The sequence below is a fragment of the Cavia porcellus genome, unplaced genomic scaffold (assembly GCF_034190915.1).
Source record: "Cavia porcellus strain 051 isolate PalLab524CR breed Dunkin Hartley unplaced genomic scaffold, mCavPor4.1 scaffold_8, whole genome shotgun sequence".
In the NCBI taxonomy this organism is placed as follows: Eukaryota; Metazoa; Chordata; class Mammalia; order Rodentia; family Caviidae; genus Cavia; species Cavia porcellus.
The window spans coordinates 89,667,831-89,686,737 of record NW_026947491.1 but is presented as its reverse complement, the minus strand read 5'-3'; the positions used below and the strand labels follow the sequence as shown (position 1 = coordinate 89,686,737).

Below are 18,907 nucleotides of genomic sequence, written 5' to 3'. Positions count from 1 at the left end.
GGCTCAGTGAGTAAAAATTCCTAAAAGTGAGCTCCATGATCTGCGCATTAAACACCCCTCCAGGACAGGGTGTCTGGCACGTGTGAGTCTCTAGGTTAGATCCCCGGCACCACTCAGTAAATGAATGCATGGATGATTCCCCCACATGATCATGATGCACACTTGAGAACCACCACTCCCTGGCAACTGCTGTCATGGTTACAGATGACTTCTAAATACCTCAAATGGATTCTCCGCTTTCACTGTTTACCAGGCCAAAGAACAACTTTCTTTACAGAAACTCCTGGTGCCTCTTCAACAATGTCCTCCCTTCATTCTCCTGGCTTCAGACTGTTCCTTTGTATCTCCCTCCTGTCCCCTCTGGGACATCCACATCACAGACCACAGAGATTACTTTTATATCATAGAGCACAGCGCAGGGTGATGGGGCCACAGGATGCCACTGGGAGAAGAGAGGAGGAGAGCGGAGGGGAGACATCAGCTCCCCTGTGTGAGGGACTTTAAGGACTGGGCGGATGCTGGCTGCAGAAGTCAGGCCAGCATCACCGGAAAGACCGCTCTACACAGACGTGTGCAGCCACCTGCGCACAATGGGTTGGTGAACCCCGAGGGGCTCAAGGCAGAAGGAGCAGGGTGGCAGGCGGTTAGAGACGGGCAGGATGACAGTCAGCTGCTGAGGCTGAGCTCTAACTTCGGTCTGACTTGGCCTCGCTCTGCTGGAAGGTGAGTAGCAGAATGTTTGGCGGGGGTCACACAGGCAGGCAGGAAAGGAATAGAAGTCAGGAGAGGGATGTGAGCTCAGCGGAGGCAGTGGGGCGGATGGACCCACAGCTTTCTAGGCTATTTAAGAGGGTGTGAGCATCCAGCAGGACCCTGAGGTTTCAGTTACAGGACTGTGCAAATCGGGGTGCCAAAGCCAGTATGGGGAACTTCTGGAATTTAATGGGATATAACTGACTTCGGCAAGTCAAGCTGGAACTGCCGGAGACTCGGTGGACCAGTCCCAGAGGAGGGACTGAAGAGATGGAAGACGGATGGCAGAGGAGGTTGGCACAAGCCCCAGCGCTCTTAGAAACGTCCACACTGCTCATCAGGGGACCCTGTGTGTATGCCAAGTGCTAAACCTCGCGGAGCAGAAATAGTGTCATTTCATAAATGTGGAAACCAAGGCCCAAAATGGAAACCAAGGCCCAAAGCCACCCAATACTGAGTCCCATGACCCCAACGGATGACCTGCATCCCACAGGCGTCAGCTTTATGGAAATAACAGCTGTGTGGCTAATCTGAACGAGGGCAAGACCCGCACTGGTGTTCACCACCTATGTCTCTGCTCAGCCAAGCCCTGAATTTAACGGGGAGGTGGAGGTGGACCTGCCACCCAGACCCATGGCTTTCAAAACCTGGACCCAGAAGGAGCAGCCGCAGCCTCAGCTGAGAACCTGCTAGAAATGAAGATTCTCCTGCCCCACTGTGGTTCCTGAGTCAGGAACTCAGGGGCTGAGACCCAGAAACTGCTCTAATGTCCCTCCAGAGGATACCGATGCTGGGTGACATCTGAGGGCCACCAGCTAGGGCTAACATTTTGCATCAGGCTTTTGCAGAAGTCTGTCGTGGGACACCGGAGTGACCTATGTCACAGGGGACACTCCTCGCATCGGTCACTGGATGAAATGCTCATCAGATTGCCGCCTAGACAAGTGCCGAGCCATCACAGCTGCTGACTTCCTCTGGATGTTTATTCTCTTACATGCTGTTTACTTTTTACCATGTTCTTACCATCTACCCTTGAGGAAATTTACCAAAATGGACCGATTCCTCTCTCACCTACCACTCGGCACAGCAGGAAACCTGAACCTGAATCCTGAATTTTGGGGAACTGAGCCAGCTGTGGGATCAGAACTGTGGGCTCCCAATTTAACCATCGACTCAGCTCGGGGGAGTGAAGGCTAAGACCCATTATGATTTTGCAATTAGCTTCGCCAAGGATCACAGTGGAATCATATGAGAGCAATCACCGCGTGTTCCCTCTCGCGCCTTGGCATCCCATAAAACAAGGAAAAACAGACTGCAGAGAGACACAAAGTGCATTGCATACAATCTGCATCGAGTGAGGCTTCTTATTTTTGTTTAAATAAAGAGCGTTGCAAGAGCTCTTTAAAGGGCACACTGCTCATATTTTGTTTATCTATATTATTTTTTGTAGTACTGAGGATTGAACTCAGGGCCTTTGCACTGAGGACACTCTCAGCACCTTTAATTTTTTTTTTTTTTTAATTTTGAGACAGGGTCTCTCTAGGTTGCTGAATTCCAAGGCTGGGCTTTAACTTGAGATCCTCCTGCCTCAACCTCCTAGAATGCTTAGATCACAGTAGTGCAGTTTGTACATAGCTTATCTGTATAGCTTATGGAAAAATGTCACTAACATAGCAGGGGGAAGCTCTGTACTTCAAGCTTTCCAGTGACATCCAATGGGAGGAGGAATTTGTGTGCAAAACAAAGACCACTTCCAGGCCGAAGACACTCTTGGTCAGGAGTGGTCACTCAGGCTAGGACCCTGGCAATTTATCGAGCCGAATGGGCTGAAGGCAACAGCCTGTAACACAGCTGCAGGTGACCTGTGTCCCCTCAGGTTTGGGGCAGTCAGCAGTAAGACCTTGGCGAGACCGGTTTCGTCCCTCCCCCAGGCTAACCTCAAACAGCGGCTTTTGGAACTCCTGTGGCAGGGGCTTCCCCATGTGACATCCTCCTGGGCTTGTGGCTCCGTGTCCTCCTCGGGCCACACAGACGGGCACACGCATGGGTGCACGCACGCACACACACACACACACACACACACACACACACACACCGCCGTGACCCAGCGTGCCACTCACCTGCTCATGAACTTGTAGCGGCGGGGCAGGTAATAGATTTTTCTCCTGGAAGAACAGCAAAAATGAAGCCAGTCGAGAAGAAAACCCATCGTCAGTTACAGTTTGAACTAGCAAGGGAGGAAAGCAGATTGAAGACAGAGCCTGTAAGAGGTGAAGGAGGACAAACTAAAGAGATTAACAGTGAGACACGTAGCGGGAAGACAAGGCGCGCGCCTGGGTGCGGGGTGAGGGGACAGTGCTGGCGGCTGCCCTGTCCGTCCGTCCGTCCGTCCCCCTGCCCCAGCGCGGCCACTGCTCCCGGCCGCTCCCGGCCTAGGACCTGTGTGGAGGGAGCATCTGGAGCAGCCCGTGCTGGCTCGGCTTCAGCTGAGGTCAGCTTTGCTCCAGGAAACTGCAGAGGCCTGAGGGCAATGTATGTAATTTAGCAGGCCTGCTGGTGCAGCACGGTGATATTCACACAGCAGTTTAAGTTTACAGGACGCTTTCTCGTGATTTGCACAGGAGTAATGTAAAATATATATTTTCACCACCAGTCTCTGAAGCACAGCTATAACTAATGGGCATAGATGGCCAAATTGTTGGCTTCGGATAAAAGTGAATTAAACAGGTAAAATCAAGAGACCTTAACACAAATTTTTAATATTGAACATAATAAGTTTATGTTATAGGACTATATGGATACATTTTCAAAAATATGGAAAATGCAACTTCTGGGGGTGGCGTGGACAGTGGGGGCAGATGCGTCACTAACACGCAGCTTTCTCTGTGTCCCAGGCTTCCCTCTGTGGGGAGGTGACCAGACAGACGCAGCTTAGAGGTGCTCTCAGCTGTGACTGAGCCTCTGGCTTTTGGACAACGGGGAATTGATGTGTCAGGAGGCAGTCAGTGTGTGTGTGATGGCAATCGAGACACAATAAACGGTGGTCAAGTGTTGGGGGTGGCGGGGGAAGTCTGGGGGGTCTTAAGGCCTCAGATCCTGTATGATGCTATGTGGTAGGATGCGTTCCTCGCATTCCTTGGGTCCGTTGGACATCAGTGAACCCTGAACCATAGGTTTCAGTTAACAATGATGTCATCAGTATCGGTCCATACACGGTGACCCGCACACCATTAACACAAGCCGTTCATAAGGCAGCTTGGGCATGTGGAAATTTCCTGCGCTGCTGCTTAATTTTCTGAAAACCTAAAAATGCTCCCAAATAACCCCTATTCATTTTTTAAAAATATATTCCTATGAACATAGAAGTGTTAAGTAGGTTTTATGGGGCAAATTCCTGCTAGATATCTATTCTTCCATTTCCTTTTAAATAGTGTAGGGTTCAATCGTGAAGGAAATGCAACCTAAATTTAAAAGCATCGTCTGCAGAAAATAATAATAAACACAAGTAAGAGTCTTTGAAACCCTTAAGTCCAACCAGATGGATGTTGTAGATTTTGTCAAAAAGGGGCCGAGGCAGAAGGCGCCCTTCGGGAGCGCATGCGCAGACGAGACACTATCGCACCCCCTGCTAGCGGCAAAGCTGCGCTTCCGTGGGAGGCGCATGCGCACGAGCGGGCCAATGAGCGCCTCCCACTGACAGTGTTTCCTTGCAAAACTTGTGCTGCAGGAATTCCTGCTTGGAAGAGGAAATTATTGTTCACACTCATTTTAATTTTATTGTTTAGTGTTTTTAAATGTTACACAAGAAATAGATTTAAAAAATAAAAGGGGGAGGGGATAAGGGACAGAGATGTCAGTAAGTATCAAAAATACACCTGCAGTTGCCAAGAAAGGGAAAAAGGAAAAGGAACAAAAATATGGATTCACACTGCGCGGAGGAAGGCCGGAGGCGGCGACGCGGTGCCCTCCGCCTTTCAGACGGGGGCGCCTGCTCTGCGGTGGCCGGGCTTCCGTCCCCTGCGATCCATTACCAGAGCGTCCTGGCGGGAGGTTTGCAGCGTTTCTTTTGCAGAAGGAGCGTCAGTTTCTACCTAAGCATATTTTGTGCCGACTTCTTTCACTGTTCGCTCTGAGGAGTGACAGGGCATGGGGTTCATTTCAGATGTTCTCCATCCTAGATAAGCACTGGCGTTTAATTGTTATGCTATAGCACTTTTCAATGGAAACTCAACTTGTTTTCTTTCTCTTGGTGGATATATGATTCTTTTTTAAAAAAAGACGAGTTCTCAGATTTCTTTTTATTAACATTTTAATTATAAAAGTCAATCAAAGGATAAAACTATCTATTTTGGGAGCTTTGCCTTCAGGACAAACAAATGACACAAATTCCAGCGTCTATTCTGACTTGGTCCTGGGATATAAAGAGCAATAAACAGGGAAAATAAGGTGTACCGGAGGACTATCACAAGCCTGCGAGTGTGACTGCCTTTCTCTACCGAGGCTCCAGCCTCTCTGTGTCTCCGTGTAGCTGATTCTTTGTCTCCATCCACAGCCCGCGGCGGGGGATTTGTAAACCTGCACCCAGGTCTGCCGCGTTGCTGGGGCTTCACCGGCCAAGACACTCTCACTCCTTCCCTTAGAAGATTCCAGGACGAGGCCCCAGCAGATCCTGGCATTTATAATGTCAGGTCAAATACTTTTTTATTTCCAGCTAGCAAATGAAGCTCACCCTTCCTTAAGCCACAAGGAAAACAGGAATATTCACTGTGAGAGAAAGGTGAATCAATCCTCTTAAATAATCTAGTGATCAGCATGAAGCATTTTCTTTAACTGTTGCAACAAAAACCCATGCCTGTGTTTATGAGGTGTCTATGACTTTTTAAATCTAAAAATTTTTAAAATAAAAAGAGCATTTTTTCATGGAACATCTAGAATTTGTTTCTTTGGAAGCAGCTTTTAATTTTGTTTGTCCCTGTCATGGTTTATGTCTGTGTCCCCCTGGCCTCATGGGTTTGCATTGTGCATTTGTGATGCTTCAGTGTCTAGTGCTTAGATTGATGGTGTCAATGCTCCACCCACAAAGGGGTGGAGCCAGGATGTGATGTAATGGCAGGAAGAAGGTGTGTCTTACTCTTAGCGGGTTCCTGTTTGCTGTTGGCAGCCGCCATGAACTGCAGCCCAGCCATGCCCGCCTGCCTTGGAGCCAACTGAGTGTGGACTGAAACCTCCAAAAACTGTAAGAAATAAACCTTTCCTTTCCCAACTTGGGCATCCGGTATTTTGTCTCAGTGACGAGTAAAAAGTAACTAAGACAGTCCCCAAGGTCGGTAAGGAACAGACAGGGCCTTTAGAAGTGTCACTCTCCCGATGAAAGTGCCACTTGCAAAATGCTGCCTTATCACAGGCTCTTGAAATATCTAAGCCTGATTAGCAAGAAGCTGTCACATAGCGCTGTGACATCATTGCTGGCCGCCAGGATTTATTTGCGTCTCCTAAACATTGCAAAGATTTCCCGTCCAATAGCTTTCCGGTCTGTGCTTCCCTATGGTCAGCTCTGAGAGGGAACCTGAGGTCCACAGCCATGCGGCCGAGGTGGGGAGTGCACGGGTACCTACCTGAAAGGCATCCTTACGTTCATTTGTTCCGCGTATCTCCCGAGGACTTCCCAGGGGGCATGCAGCTTCACAAAGATAATGTCACTATTTATTAGAGAGGACTGAAACAGAAAAAAGAAGCTAAATTGAAAAGTATATCCACACATACCATGGTTTAAACTGAGCTGGAACTTAGGACGGATGAACTTGCATAGATTTTATGACCTGGAGTGTTCTTCAAATATAAACCAGGCTCTCAGGTGTGCACATATTCACTCAACAAACATCCCACAGCAGACAGCAGGGCTCTGGACTCCACCCTCCTGACATGGAGAAGGCGTCTTGACTTAGGTAGGCAGAAGTCACCAACGCTGCTTTGTGGAGAATAAATTATGCAGGAGTGTCGTGGTGAGAGCGGACAGGAGAAACACTCGTCCAGCCAGGCAAAACCAAAAGGTCGCATGGCAGGAGGTGAGGCCACCAAGGAGACAGTTTTGTCTCTGATGCTGTCAGAGTGTACAAAGAGCCATGTCCTTTGGCCCAGTGCTTTTTCCTGCTCTGAGGACGTTTATCAGCACAGAACCTGGACAGTCTCTGGGGCTGATTAAGAAATCCCGCCTCCCAGGGAGAGGAAACCGGGCCCTTTCCCAGAGGGACCTCCAGGAGCGCCCACTTTTATAATTTAAGAATGCTGACTTTTCCTTTCTGGCTCACACAGATGGAAGCTCAACTTTCTGTCTGCCCTGGGGTAAGTCTGCACTCTGGGGAACAGTTTAATAAATTATACATCACGGGCACTTGCAATTCTGAGCTCATCCTTCAACCCGCAGACCTCCGGGGGAGTTTATAAATATTGTATTTAAACTTACACGAATTCATCGCAGAAATAAAACTGCTATGGATGGCAGTGTTCCCAGGAGTCAGGGTGGGAGACCAGGAGTTGGGGTCCACCCTGGAGGGGTGCTCACTGAGGTTTGGAAATAACCAAGCTTTCTAGCAACTTGGGCCCCAGTACTTTGTCTGTTTAGAATTTTTTAAAAATGAATTGCATTGGTACATTTAGATACACATAACACTCACATCTGTCACAGGGATTTGTAGCTGTACGTGATCGATCTGGGGGCTTCTTTTCTGCTCCCCATCCCCTCCTCTGACGGCACCCCCTCCCCCTTACTTACAAAAGCTTCTCCTCCATTTCCCTTCCATTCCAGTTTCTTTCTTTTCCCTTCCTTCCGTTCACCTTCCCTCCTCCCCAGTTCCCCTTCCTGTGTGAACGTGTTGGTCCCCGTGTCACAGAATCTACTGTACGTGTTGGTTCCCCTTCACTGGTTCACACCAGATAAACAATGTGACATTCAGATATGTGGGTGTCATTTGGGTTGCATAAAGATGATGTGGGTTCCCTTACATGATGGAAGACTACTCTGCCAGAAAGAAGGATAAACTTGAGACATTTTTAGCTTTGTCTTTTTTTAAGAACTATTTTTTTAAAACTCCGGAACTTATCACATTTAATTCTCTTTGTATGTGTGCTTCAAGCAAAGTGATCACAGAGGTGTGAATGAGCCCACAGACTTCAGGTCTACACAGAACCTACAAGAACACACACACACACACACACACACACACACACAGAGTCTGTAATTGGCAGCCTGGTGATCTAAGACGGTCCCAGAGCTTATCAGGAGCATTTGGGGGACCGTGGGCTTGGGAGAGGTTGCCACTGGCTTTTCGATCTATGGTACAGTCTTCGAAGCTATAAAGCAGAAAGACATTTTCTAGAAATTGTTCTTTTTTTGTTTATAGCAAAGATACACTGCAGAGTCTATGACTTATTTATGGCTTTCTCATTGAGGAATCTTAATTGAAATCGGAAATCCCCTAAGCAGGTCTCGAAGGCTTGGCCACCTTTGTCTACGGGGAGGCACTGGAACCTCCAGGAGGCAGAGCATCGTGGGAGGAGTTCAGGTCCCTGAGAGTGTGCCCTGGAAAGGGACCATGGGGACCCCAAAGCCCCGGAGCCAGCTTACCATGAGCTGAAGCTTCTGCAGCCATGAGCCAAGGCGCCCTTTTCCCTTTATAAACCGTTACCTCAGGGATCCTGTCACAGCAGCGCACGGCTGACTGACATCCTGGGCTCTCTGCAAGGTTGTCTTTCCACCTGCCCGTGGTGAAACCGGACAATGCCGGGACAGGCTGGATACGCAGGGTCCGACTGACTTCACAGAAGCACACAGACCCTGATTTAGAAGAATCTACCTCCTAGAGAATACGCTTCTCTATGGATTTCCCATGACTGCTAGTTTGTGGAAAGTAAATACTCTAGTAAAAAAATGATCATTCTGCACATCTCCACGAACATTGAACACTTTAAAAAGAATATACTGGAATATTTCACTTCAGGCACGTTTGAAATGCCGCCCTTCAGTGTGTGAAAAGACCAAGCTTCTTACACACACTCTGTGCACTAACACTACGTAAAAGCACGGCTTCTTTTTATTTCTTTGGCCCAATAGAAAGAATTTTGTTTTCCTTATTATTTCAATAACAGCAATAAGAATGCCGGCCTTTTATTTATTGGTGGTGTCCTGAAGCCCTTCCACTCACTGTTCCCGCAGAAAGCCACGACAGGCTTCCTCCGCTGCAGGCAGAGCCGCCCCCACCCCAGGTGTCCCCTGACTCCCGCGGGAGTGTTACCTAACCCTCCTGAGGTCTGGGGAGCCCCAGCTCGGCTACGCAGTGAGGGTCACGCGCTCTGCCCTGCCTCTATCAGCGTGTGTAAACCACCCTGAAAAGAACTTCCAGTTTAGAAGCAAAGCGACAGAAACAGAGACACTCTTGCAGTGCAAAGCAAACAATGAATGGGGAGTGGACTGGGCTACATTTATTTTAATAGAGTTTAAGAGTTATGTTTACTTTAATTATCTTAAGAAAAATGTTAACCAAATTCCTTGAATGGTGATGTATGTTTATTTATGGCTCGTGTGTGTGTGTGTGTGTGTGTGTGTGTGTGTGTGTACACCAAGGCAATATCCCCTTTATAAGCTTAATGGAAAATTTAGTGTATGGGTCCTGTTCTTTTTGTTCATTTTTTCTACACTATTCTTATTATGGAACACCTGAAAAATGAATATGAAACAGATGATCATTAATCGTATGGTTCCTGTATCAGTCTTGACTGCTGAGCCACTGTGCTGCTGTTTCCAAGTAAGTCTTTGCTGCTGAGTATCCCTGTCTACACACAGCCCAGGGCCAGTGCCGAAGTGAAGAGCAGCGGAAATCATTTTTATGAAACACGGAATCGTTTTAATAATGTACTCCAAGAAAATTCCCTGAGATTAGAACTTTGGAGGACAGAAGATCAACAATTCAGAGAAATATACTTGGATGGATGACTGAAGAAGTATGCAGACTAGATAAAGATGCAGAGAAAACGTTTCTTACTTTAGTTCAACACGAATCTACGGAACACCTTCTGTGTACTGCGCGTTTGGAACGTAATGCTGTTACATTGCAAGTTACAGGCTTGCGTGGTATGCAACAATTTCATGGGGGATCAGATCAGACAACAGGAAGGGGAAACACAGGGCGGGGAAGAGAGGGAGAGAGGGAGAGAGAGAGGGAGACAGAGGGAGAGAGCGAGCTGCTGTAAGGAAGTCCAAATACCCCATCTCTCAAAGAAATGTCACTTCACGTCTGAAGCATAGCTTCTGACCCCATAGCTTCCAGCACAGGTTCCTGAGAAGAGGAGGACACTGAGGAGTTGTGGGTTTGGGGTGGAGCCCCATGGACCCATCAGGAGCTCAGCTTTGGAAGTGTTAAGTTGGATGCGGGGGAAGTCATCTTGTAGGGAGTTAGGCAAACCAGTCTAGGGCTTACAGAAGTTAGGGCCGGAGACTTGAGAGGCAAAGCAAGCATGGCCAGGACCTAGGTGCTGTTTAAAGAGTTCACTGACGCCCCAAGGAAGATGGCACAGACCTGGGCCAGGGGGCAGCTGCACCACAGATGGTGGGAATGCAGGCAGGCTGTGAGGCCCAGCCTCGGAATCCAGGGGCGTATCCATGCTTGCATCTGTGTTTAACTCTTACCAGCTCTCTGATCTTCAGGAAGTATTTGATCTCTGTGTGCCTCAGTTTGTTCAACTATAAAACGGGACACAGCAGCAATACCTGCTTCACGGAACTGAACGGTGTGGCCTAAGACAGGCCAGTTTCTCACAGCACAGCTGAAGCTACCGCAGAGCTATTACCACCTCCAAGAGGGACCACAGCAAACTGGTGTGGCAGGAAAAACAGCACGTCCCTACTCATACTAGGGTCAGGCTGAAAGGTGACAAATAGGGAACCAGTGCTGGGGAAGGATTCTAGACCAACCGACCAACGTGCTCAGCTGCAAGAAGCCCTGAGTCTGAGCCTCCAGTCTGGCCTCCTCTCCCTCTGGGGTCCTCAGCACCTCCGCAGGTTCCCCTCTGACATTCATGCAGCTATTCAGCACCACTAGAACAAGGCTCATTCTAAGAGCATTGTGTGGCGGGGACTCTGCTGAGCAGCAGCTACACCGCTGTAGATGGTGCAGACACCTGGATAGCAAGAGATGATGTCACACAATACATAAACGTAAGATGTCAAGAGATGAAAAGTCTTAAAAGGAGAATACAGCTCTGCAGGGCAGAAGAACCGCCGGGGACTGGCTGGAGACAAAGACAGACGCCGTGGGAGGTACGGGAGGAGCTGCGGGGAAAAGCCTCCCGAGCAGGAGGAACAGCAAATGTGAGGCTCAGAGACTGCACCTGGGACCCACCGAGAGGGCAACTGGCTGGACGTTGTGAAGCAGGGTCAGGGAGAGTTACCTGAGGTGGACCTAGAGGGCTGGGCCATGCTGCACGGCTCGGGGGCCGTGTGGCAGGGGTTTGGATGTAACTTTTACAGAGCTCATGGGAGATCACTAATGGTCACAGGCAGGGCCTGCTCACTTTAAAAAGCGCCCACGGAGTGTTTTGTGAAGACCAGTCCAAAGTCTGATGAGAAAGTCCCCAGTAGGCCAAGCCAGACAAGATAGCCGGTGATAGGGAGAAGGAGGGAACCGGACTGAGCTGAACTCATGGAGGTCGACTTGAAAGGATTTTAGATCAAATGAGGAGCGCAGGAAAAAGAATCCAGTGTCTGGACTGGGTGTGCAGGCTGTTTGCTGAGAGACCGGATGGCTGATCGTGCTCTCGCTGAAGGAGAAGAGGACAGAACCACTCAGTCTGCTGACACCAAGCTCACGTGGGTGACGGTGTACCCAGAATGACCGTGCAGATGGCCATGAGTTCCGGCACATGAGCGGTCACCGCGCAAACACTCATTCATGCCTCATTCATTGCATTAACCTTTACCGCAGCCTCCAAGAGCTGCTGCGGAAATGCAGAGGACTCCTGGCCCTCATGAAACTCTAGTTTTTTGGGGACACTGACCCTTGGTGAACAGATATCACACAGCTTCTGAGGGCAGGCTCTGAAGAACACAGGCCTGAAAAACAGTAACGGTGGGAGGGAGCTGCTATTTTAGATACAGTGGTGTGGACAGATCTTTTGATAAGGTGACATTTGAGCAGAAAAGGAGAAGAAAGTGCTGAAGAAGGCAGTTTCAGGATCCAAGGAGAGAGCATCCAGGCCAATGAGGAGACGCAGAGGCAAAGGCCCTGGAGCATAAATATGCTCAGCGTTTCAATTTACTGAGCATCCAGGGTCACTCCAGGTCACCTCTTGCATCTGTTGTACCTGCCCTTCGGTGACTACTGGGATATCACTTCTCATAACGATGATGCTGTCACGAGAACACAGCAACACTGTAGAATTCTGGGCTAAAAGGTGGTGCTGACTTCTAACAGGGAGCTCAGCCAAGCCTTCTGGGAAATCCTAGTGACTGTACATAAGCAGTAGCGGGACGGGAAAGAGAAGCTACCTCGTACCTCTGCACGTTAGAGAGCACTTTTGAACCTTTGATACATGAAGTCACTTTATACTCACACCAGCCCTACAAGGGAAGCAGTATTAGTCTCTTAGGTTACTGCAGATGCAGAACTGAAGCACTAGGAGATCTGCTGCTCTGGCTAAGGCCACGCAGGGAACATGGCGTACGGCTTGAGCTCTCAACAGTGCAGCAGAATTCAAAGCTGTCCCTCCACAAAAGGAAAGCGGAAATCCACACACATGAGTGTGCTTACCTACTTGACTTCATTGCCATTCTATTTTGGGGGAGATGCTTAGTTACATGTTAGACTAGCTCACAGTGCAGAGTCCCCGCTAAACATCCTGTCACTCATGAAATGCCAAGGGTAAGAGCAGACATCAAGCCTGGTTCTGCACTCACTGTCTACGTGAGTATGGGCACATTACTTAATTTTCAAGCCTCAGTTTCCATATTTTCAAGATCAGGACAACGATAGCTAGTGTTGTTTTGCAGCAGACAAGGTTGTAGAGTAGTTCAGTCCAGTGAGTGAGAATTCCCTTCCTCCTGCTATGGCTAATCAACATTTGGAGGACTTTGGTACCCACACCTGGTGCCAGAATTTCTCGGTGTGTCTGGAGTCTGCTCTGTGCAGCTGATGGGAAATGTCAGTTCCTGGAGGGTTAAACATCGGGAAGCGATCGCTAAGCAGTGTCAGCTCTCTCGGGGGACCTGACATCTCTCCAGCTGTGTGTCACTGGGCAAATACTTGCACTTTTCTGAGATTCTGTTTCTTTTCAAAAATGAGGGCAAGAAGACTTTTTGTACCTGTTATTCTTGGTTCTCTTAGAGACTCATCACTCAGCTTGGAACCGGTCGGTCATCTCTGAGTCCCCAGCAGAGCTTCTGTCCTCCCTGGGCCATCTCCTCCTTGCCCGATGGCTTTGGGTGTACCTACCAGCCGACACAGCCAGGATTCCTGGCTTTGGCCTGGGACACTCTCCCCAGCTCTGGACCGCTACAGCCTGAGGCTGATGGAGAACCTGCCCTTGGCTGTCTCGCTGGCATGGCAGAATCAACAGTCTAAAATGCACCCTTCTCCTTGGCAAAAGTTCCCTTCCTCTCCTGGGTCTCCGTTTGATACATAGCGGGGCTACTCAGCTGGTGGTTCAGGTCCAGGAGTCATCCCTGGGCATATCCAACCAGTCACCAAACCGTGTTGTACCCTTAATGCTTCTTCAAGCCCGCTTCTTTCTACACCTACTGCCATCGTCCGGAGTCATCCTCCGCGGTCTCCCTGAACGCCGCCGTAGCCTCGTAACTCTGCTGTCCTCTTGTTCTTGTCCAAGTTGCCTTGATGTCAGACACGACTCTAAACACACACTGTGGTCCCAGTGCCCTGAGGCTCCCTGGACAGTCAGTACCACTGCCACTGTGTGGTCAGGTCCCCCCTTGTCATGTGCCACTTTCCCTGTCTCTGGGGGCCCCAGCCACACCGGGTTTCTTTCTCCTCTCCAAATTGCCAAACTCCTAACAGTCTCGGTCTTCTCATAGGCTGGGCCTCTGCCTGACACATTCCTGCTTCTGGGCTCAGGCTGTGGAGCAGGCAGGCCTCCCAGGTGGCCCCCAAGATTTATGCCCCTTCCTCAGTAGATACACGGCACGCAGCCAGAGACCCTGAGGGGCTGTCACTCCTGCGATTGGGATATTAGTTCATTACAAGCTCATCAAAAGGGAGGTCGCCTTCAAAGGCAATTAGACGGAAGGGAAAGGAAAGTCCTTTAAAGGGTCTAGCAGTCTGAGAGATTCTCCTTTACAGCAGGGCGCTGTGAGGACAAGGAATTCTGATTAACCTCTGGGACCTGGGAACAAAAAAGCTGATGCCCAGCAAGAAAATGGGGCTTTCGCTCCTACAACCACCAGGCACTAAGTGACCTTGCAAGGCAACCTTAAACTCAGGAAAGAAGCATATCCTGACGGGCAGCTTTGAGGGGTCCTTCTCGGGACCTGTCAGGATGCAGCTGAGCTGCACCCAGATGCGGGACCACTGGACATGAATAGCCTTACTCATAAATATGGGCATAAATATGGGCTGTTTCAAGGCTCTGGGTCTGAGGTGATCGCTTCTGCACTGATAGACAATGAATGCAGGTCACTCCTAACTAATTATTGCTGCAATTACACATTTCACTCCACAGTTTCCCCACTGCTGTATTCCCAGCACCCAGCATGTTATTAAGCTCACACTCATTAAGAACGAGTTTCCTAAGCTAATTTATAAACACCTTGGGATTTAGACTTTGAGTTGCTTTCTCACACTATTCATTGCCTTGTTAAAACACTATAATTAGACAGAAAGAGAGATTCATTTTCCAGCCATCATAAAGGTGGTACGTGGTTATATTTATGAGAAACTCAAGCAAACTGTCCTTTAGGTCACAACCAGAAGCTGACAATGGGGTTCCTTTTGTCAGAGGTCCTGCTGTGCTGTGGGCGGGAGGATACAACGTGACAGACTCTTGGTTACTCTGTATTAACCCAGGTGATTCCCATGTGGAGTCTGGAAAACTGACTGCACCAGGTATCTGAGGAAAATCAGCATTTGCTGTAGTAGTCAGGATGGGTTAAGTTATGCCGCAGCACAAACAGTCCCCAAATACCAGTGAGTTAAAAGGGGCTGTCAGTATTACAGTCACTCACTACACACAGTGGCTGAGCACTTGAAATGGAACTAATCCAAACTGAGGTGTGCTTGGGTGGGAAGCACACACTGGAGTTTTGAGAATTTAATGTACACAAAGGTATAAAATATCTCAATAATTTATACCAATTGCATATCTATATGATTATATTGCAGATCTAGTGCATTAAATATAACATGAAGGTTAATTTCATCTGTTTCCTTTTACACTGTATATGTAGTGACCAGAAAAATTTTAGCTTACATTATTTCTATTGCTGGTGCTATGATAAAGGGTTATTTCTTGTGGATGCTACATAGCTGCTGTAGATCAGCTCACTTTGGGGATTCATTCCAACATGACCTTCTGCCAGACAGAAGGTAGAGCTTAGGTCCTAAAATGGTCATTTGGATTTCTGTGCCCAGCTCAGAAGTAATCTGTTGACCACATCTGTCCACCTGGCCCCCAGGAAGAATTATATGTGATACGTGCTGATACTGAACATCTTTGCCCATCACCTCTCAGGAAAACAGTAGAACTATTATGTAAAACAAATATTTTATCTACCTTACAACACAAATACTCACATAGTCATTCAAAAAACACCCAAAGATAGTCATAGCTTTTATGCACTGTGCTTGTTTAAGTGCATAGGAACCATGTCTGGGCAGAGTAGAGATAAAGGAGGCTAAGACTTAGTCTAGATCTCAAGGAACTCGCAATTCAATAGGGCAGCCATCACACTAACCACCAGCCATGTGACAAACATGAACAGAAGTCGGACCGATATCCGCCGTGAGAGAAGACACTTCCTTTGTGGGAACCGTCACCGTGCAGCACAAATGTCTGCTTCGCGGGAAGTGGTATCAGTTTGGGATCCATATACCTCTGACAGTCCTGGGTCACTGACTGGATCATAACTGTGAGCAGACATTGTAAATCCATTCTTTGTGATAATATAATTGTCAGCAAGTTCATCTGAATTTCACACGCTATCTTGAAGAAGTGGGGAAAATGTCCCGGTGAAAGCACTTTTGCCTTAAGACCCCCTCATCTCTGAGAATGGAAGGTGGCGATGTCTCCTGAGCTGAGGGAGAAAGATTGTCAAGGACAGAGCGGTCCTCGGGAGAGGGGCCTTTGGAAACCAGCTCCCGTGGACGGTGAGGGAGAAAGGAATTGGCACAGGGAACCTCGGGAGTCCCTCAGGGCCCCTCTGTGATGACCGTGAGCGGGAAGAGGGTGTCACAGGACTTTCCCTCTCGTGATGAGTTTCAGGACCAACGCTGTTTCCAAGGATGAGTAGAGAATCAAAGTGATGACAAAGGAGACGAGAACCAGTGACAGGACCAAAAGAAGGGACCCGGGAAGGGACTCAGTCGGTGACACAGGAAGGCGCTCCTGGGAGAGAAGCAGACACTCTGCCCGGGAGCTGGAGGAAGGAGGAGAACACGATCACTGCCGTTTCCAGCCCAAGGTCCTCAGCTGTGCCTGTGCCAGGCAGTGGGGCAGCCGAGAGGAAGTGACAGACAAGGTGCCAGCTCCCTCGCCCATTTCGGGCAGACACACGCCACCTTCAGCAAGCCCACACCGCCAGCACCCTGGCTAAAACTCCCACCCCTTCGCCCCAGAACCACACACTTGTACATTTTGTGACCTGTCACACTACTCAGGACAGGGTTTGCTGCTCATTGTCACCTCACAAGCACAGAAGGTCCCCAAGGAGAGGCTCCGGGTGTGCTCATGGAGCTGCCAGGCACCTGGATCACGCCAAGCACCCCTATTTATAGAGTGACTGATACCTAAAGTGACTGGGGGACGGGGGAGTGAAGCACAGATAAGGTCACTGGATGACCATGCAGGCACGAGGCGCCTGGGAATTCTTTGGTATGATTTTTTCACTAAACCACAAGGGTCATGATTTACAGGGAGCCAGTCAGGACTAGAGCCAACTAAAAAGCTGCATAGCAAAAGAATCAATTAGTAGAGAAAAGAGACAATGTATAGAAATGGGGAAAAAATTGCCAGCTGCTCCTCAGACAGAGGACAAATATCTAGAATACATAAAGAACTAAAAAGAAAACACTTGACCTCCTAAAATTAAAGATCCAGTCCAGAAACGGGCGGGTGAAACAAATAGATGCTTCACAGAGGAAGAAGCACAAATGGCCAATACACACACGGAAATGTGTTTATTAGAGAAATGCAAATTAAAACAATGTGCAAGATTCCACTTACTCTAAAAAGAATGGCCATCATCAAGGAATCAAAAAATAACAAATGCGGGCGGGGCTGTGGTGAGAAAGAAACCTTCCTAAGTTGTCAGGGGAATGTAAGCTAGTTAAACTACCTTGGAAATCAGCATGGTGATTTCTCAAGGAACTAACGTGAGAAATTCCACAGGACCCAGCTAGTCCTCTTCTGGGTATCTTCCCCAGCCAGCTTAAGACAAGTACTACAGTGACACTTGCATACCAATGTTTAAAGCAGAACCATTCATAATAGTCTGTGTACCCATCGATAAATGACTGGCTAAAGAAACCACGGTGTCTATATATAATGGAATACTACTCAGCCATAAATAAGGGCAAATCTGAGGCATTTATAGGAAAATGGAGGCACCTAGAAAATATAATGTCGAGTGAAATAAATCAGACACACAAACTTAAATACCGCACGGTCTCTCATCTAAGTAAGATGAAGTACAAACTAAGAGAAGCCTAAGGGAAGGACAGATGGAGACAAGGGGGTGGGTCTCTTGCAGATGGGAAGGGGACAGGGACCAAGGCCAATGGTGAGCAGAGGAGATGGGAAACGGGCAGAGAGGAGTTGCACCGGGCACCAGGTCCTGATGGCGGCACTGAACGTGGACTTTGTATGCTGTAAACATGAGCTGAGAGTAACGATACCAACAAGCATTAAAAGGGGGAGAGGAGAGCTACAGGAGCGGGGGGAGAGGATCCCAGACAAGAAACAATCGGTGCTGTGGCCGCATACCAACTGCCCAAGACAACCGTGAGACGCGCTCTTACAGACAGGTACTCGTAAAGTAAAAGTTTTAAAGAATAAAAGATAAGCAGGCCAGCAAGTTTCTTCAACACTTCAACCACCCAGCGGCCAGCGGAGAAGGTGAGGTGCAGCCGAAGCCAGCGCTTTCCCAAGCAAGGAATCGAGGACCAGAGCGAGCAGGCCAGGAGCTGGCGAGGGCACGGCTGCAGGGACGGCCAGGGACGGCCAGGGACAGCCAGGGAGCTACAGCCCGAGCAGAGGGAGTGGGGTTAATCGGGGCTCATTATCAGGCTCCCTGCCCTTCCCTGTGGTGCCCTTAGGATTTTTAAATTCATTCCAAGCAGGTCAGTTCCAAGAATTAGGTCTCAGTACGTCAGAGATGACTCGTAACATGCTTTCTTTCCCTAGAGAGACTTCACTTTATAGAGGGAATTAGGTATAGCTTTGCTACACAAAAAGAAACAAAGGGAAAACCACAAACCAAACTTAGTACTTACTGCTGATTGCTTATCTCTGCTTTGCTGATTAAGCACAGCACTTCGTGACTTAAAGCAGCAAGACAGAATCGTTTTTCACTCACCCACAGTTTGTGCAGAGAACGGTGGACTGGAGGACCCTTCCAGTAAGGAGAAACAGCAAGGGGCTTTCTGCTTATAACTACGCGGTGTGACCCAGGAGCCACCGCATAAATAAAGAACCAGACTGCAGAAGACCCCCCAACTCGGATCAGATCTGAGACTCTGAACCGACCTACCCTCAGGTGAGTGCCGAGGTGGTTTGCTGCTGTAAGATACAAAATAAGCTTCTACTGGAGCTGAGGAGGAGGGGAGGCCCCAGGGCAACATAATGCATTTCCGAAACATTAATGGCTCAAGGTTTCATCCTCTAATTTCTTTCCTGCCTGCTGGCCTGCGAAGCTCAAAGGAATCCCAGGCAGCACAGT

General features: G+C 48.7%; 1 protein-coding gene across 5 annotated transcripts in view; it reads right to left on the bottom strand.

Moving 5' to 3' along the window:
- Ano4 (anoctamin 4) overlaps positions 1 to 18,907 on the bottom strand; it is a 354,709-nt gene that overhangs the window by 106,844 nt on the left and 228,958 nt on the right. For all 5 annotated transcript variants that reach the window (XM_063255442.1, XM_063255443.1, XM_005006337.4 and 2 more), the window contains 2 exons: positions 6,369 to 6,469; positions 2,874 to 2,918 (listed from right to left, as the gene is read on the bottom strand). In XM_063255442.1, coding sequence (XP_063111512.1) covers positions 2,874 to 2,918; positions 6,369 to 6,469 — 146 coding nt within the window. The remainder of the gene's footprint in view (positions 1 to 2,873; positions 2,919 to 6,368; positions 6,470 to 18,907) is intronic.